This window comes from Plectropomus leopardus, unplaced genomic scaffold (assembly GCF_008729295.1).
Source record: "Plectropomus leopardus isolate mb unplaced genomic scaffold, YSFRI_Pleo_2.0 unplaced_scaffold12393, whole genome shotgun sequence".
NCBI lineage: Eukaryota > Metazoa > Chordata > Actinopteri > Perciformes > Serranidae > Plectropomus > Plectropomus leopardus.
In genome coordinates this window covers 1-2609 of record NW_024613163.1, presented here as the reverse complement: position 1 = coordinate 2609, position 2609 = coordinate 1, and the positions used below count along the sequence as shown (strand labels likewise).

Genomic DNA, 2609 nt, shown 5'->3' with positions numbered 1-2609 from the left:
CCAAGAGCCAAAAAAAAAATAAAAAAAGAAAACGCAAAACTGACAGCAACTACTAAGAAAATTCATTTGGTAATAACAATAATAGTGTTGAGAAAATAAAATAGAAAATCTAAAAACTACATTTAGTTAAATTTTAATGCAATTTGTGGGACATTTCTTGCCAAGTTGGTAACTGACTTTTTTATTTATTTAAAGAAATTAAACCAATTAGCTTAAGCTTAATACCTAAATACTTGTGGAAATTCTGAACGCAGCACAAGAAATGTAATTTTTCTCCAGGATTCAAAGGTTTAAACAACAATTTAAACAAAAATATTTTAGGATGTCTTTTCTCTCCAATCGCTTATCAATGTGTAACTACAATTTTAATCAGCTCTCCGTCTGTGCATCACATGTAACTTTATTATGAAGGTTAAAAACAACATTAATGCATTTTATAAAAAGCTACTCTCTCTGATTTTTTGGTTTTATTTACATTATCGGTTGCCGCCCACATTAACGCACCTCACCGGTTAATGAAGCAGCAGTTAGCCCAGCAGCTAACGGTTAACGAGCACCGGTTAATTCTTCGTTATTATTACAGTTTGATCAACCCCACCCCTTTTAAACCACGATAAAGAAATTAAACAACAACTAATATTAAGTGTTTTGTGTTTTTTTTTAGTCACAACGATGACATTACAGCCGGATCTGTTGTAATAAACCATCAGTGAGCATCAGCGCTGAAGCGCCGTGAACACAGATCAGCAGCTAACGTTAGCTCCGCCGTTAGCCTCTGAATTAGCTGTAATACACATGTAACACCGACTAACCGTCACTCTCTCCGTCGCTGTGTCGTCTCCGGGACATTTTTCACTCCGCTCGGCAACAAATGTTAAGTATCTCGAGGAGAAAACTGCGAAACTAATTAATAAGTGCGCTAATTGAGCTTCTAGATCATTCAGGCGCTTTTTAGTGCAGAAAAATAATAGCGGTCTGATTCAAGTGAGGCACATCCGGGGCAACCGGAAGGTGCAGCGCTCTTTTTCATCCGGTGTTCGCTGCTTGGTTTTCTGCTGCACGTTTTGATCTAAAAATGTAAATATCATCATTTTTACGACTTAAAAGTTAATGTTTGTCAATGTCAGGTCAACGTTAAATGTTCAGGTGATGTATTACGCCCACAAGTTGAGACTACAAATTGGAGGTAGCTTCTTTTAACTTAGCTAAAGGCTGTTTACTAGCTAACTAAGTTAGTAATATTTTAAAAAAGATGTGTACAAACGTGGCCGCGGAGGATACCTGCTGCTCTGAGTTTATGGACTTAGAGTTTGACCCTTCGACATGTAATGGACTGAAACAGGAAAAACAACTTTCTGCCTCACAAAGGAGGTGCTACAGCCTCTGCAGGAGGAAGGTGAGAGACCACAAAAACGTGTTTTTGTTTTTAACCGCGTCGCAGTTTTAGTGCTCTTGACATCTTTACGTGTCTATCAGCGGAAATGCTGTCTGTGTTTTGTTTTGTAAAATATAAGATGATGTTGATTGACCTGTTTAGCTTTATATGAGTGAATCTGTGAATTAGATATAAAGAAATTGCTGGAATAATAAACAAGAGAAATGAATTATGCCAACTCAAAATAATTTGCATTTTTGCCCAAGTCTTTGTTTTTTGCCTCTGAATTACTGTGTAGTTGTATCCCCTAAATTATCCCCTAGTACTGTTAAGCTTATTTAAGGTAACCTTCATTTTTGTATTGTAGACAGTGCTCTCTATCGAGGGTCAAAAGTGCTATTTCCACTGTTAAACACCTTTGACAGTACAGCTTTTATTGAATAAAAAACACATTGCCACAATTAAAGCACTTTTCTTCTCTACAGTCATTTGCTGCTTTTGTGGCGTCCAAGAGGGACGGCAGGCAGGAGGAAGGAGGCTCATCTTGGCTCTGCTGTAGCCAGACTTTCAGGGAACACTCTGCTATTCACAAACATGTCGCCAGGACTCATGACGGTGAAATAAAGCAGCTCACGCAGGCCGCATACGGGCATTTGTTAAACCAGCTGGAAGAAGAAGCTGAAACACAGCAGCCGGACGAGTGCGAGGCCAAGCCGGTGGACATTTCTGTGTGGATACCTGAAACAAGTCATGTCTCTGAGGAGCAGCTTCAGAAGTACTGGTCAAATTTTGACTCTCCTGTCTGGAGTCATTGTTGTGCTCACAGTGTCCTTATGATTTTTAAATAGATACTGATTCCTCTCTGTGTGACTCTTCCTCTCAGGGGTCCGGGAAAGGTTCTGCTCTATTATCGCTACTGTCAAGTGAAGGATCCCCATGTCATCTGTGCTTGGCAGAAAGCTTTATGTGAGAAGCTCCACTTAACTGGCAAGGTAAATAAATAAATAAATAATCTTATTTTGCTTGCAGCTGGGACTGCAAAATGTTATGACTTATAGAAACATTTTTCTATAATGGTTTAAAGAAACAAACATTAACCCTTAGAGACTGTTTAATGCATTTAAAGCGCTTTTCATCCTTCATTTTCTGACCATTTTGGCTGTGTTTATGCATATGGCATTACGTTTTGGCAAGATAGTGTATTTTTGTTTAATCTGAATTTCCAGCTCAGCTC

At 38.5% G+C, this 2609-nt stretch overlaps 1 protein-coding gene across 1 annotated transcript; it reads left to right on the top strand.

Annotated features, from left to right (window-relative positions):
- Window positions 1-817: 817 nt before the first annotated feature.
- On the top strand, window positions 818-2367 carry LOC121963757 (thiosulfate sulfurtransferase/rhodanese-like domain-containing protein 2; the record flags this gene model as incomplete). The annotated part of the gene is made up of 3 exons (XM_042514009.1): window positions 818-1396; window positions 1861-2150; window positions 2259-2367. Coding segments are annotated over exons 1-3 (543 nt in total), but the record flags the coding sequence as incomplete, so codon positions are not given.
- Between the last annotated feature and the right edge of the window lie 242 nt (window positions 2368-2609).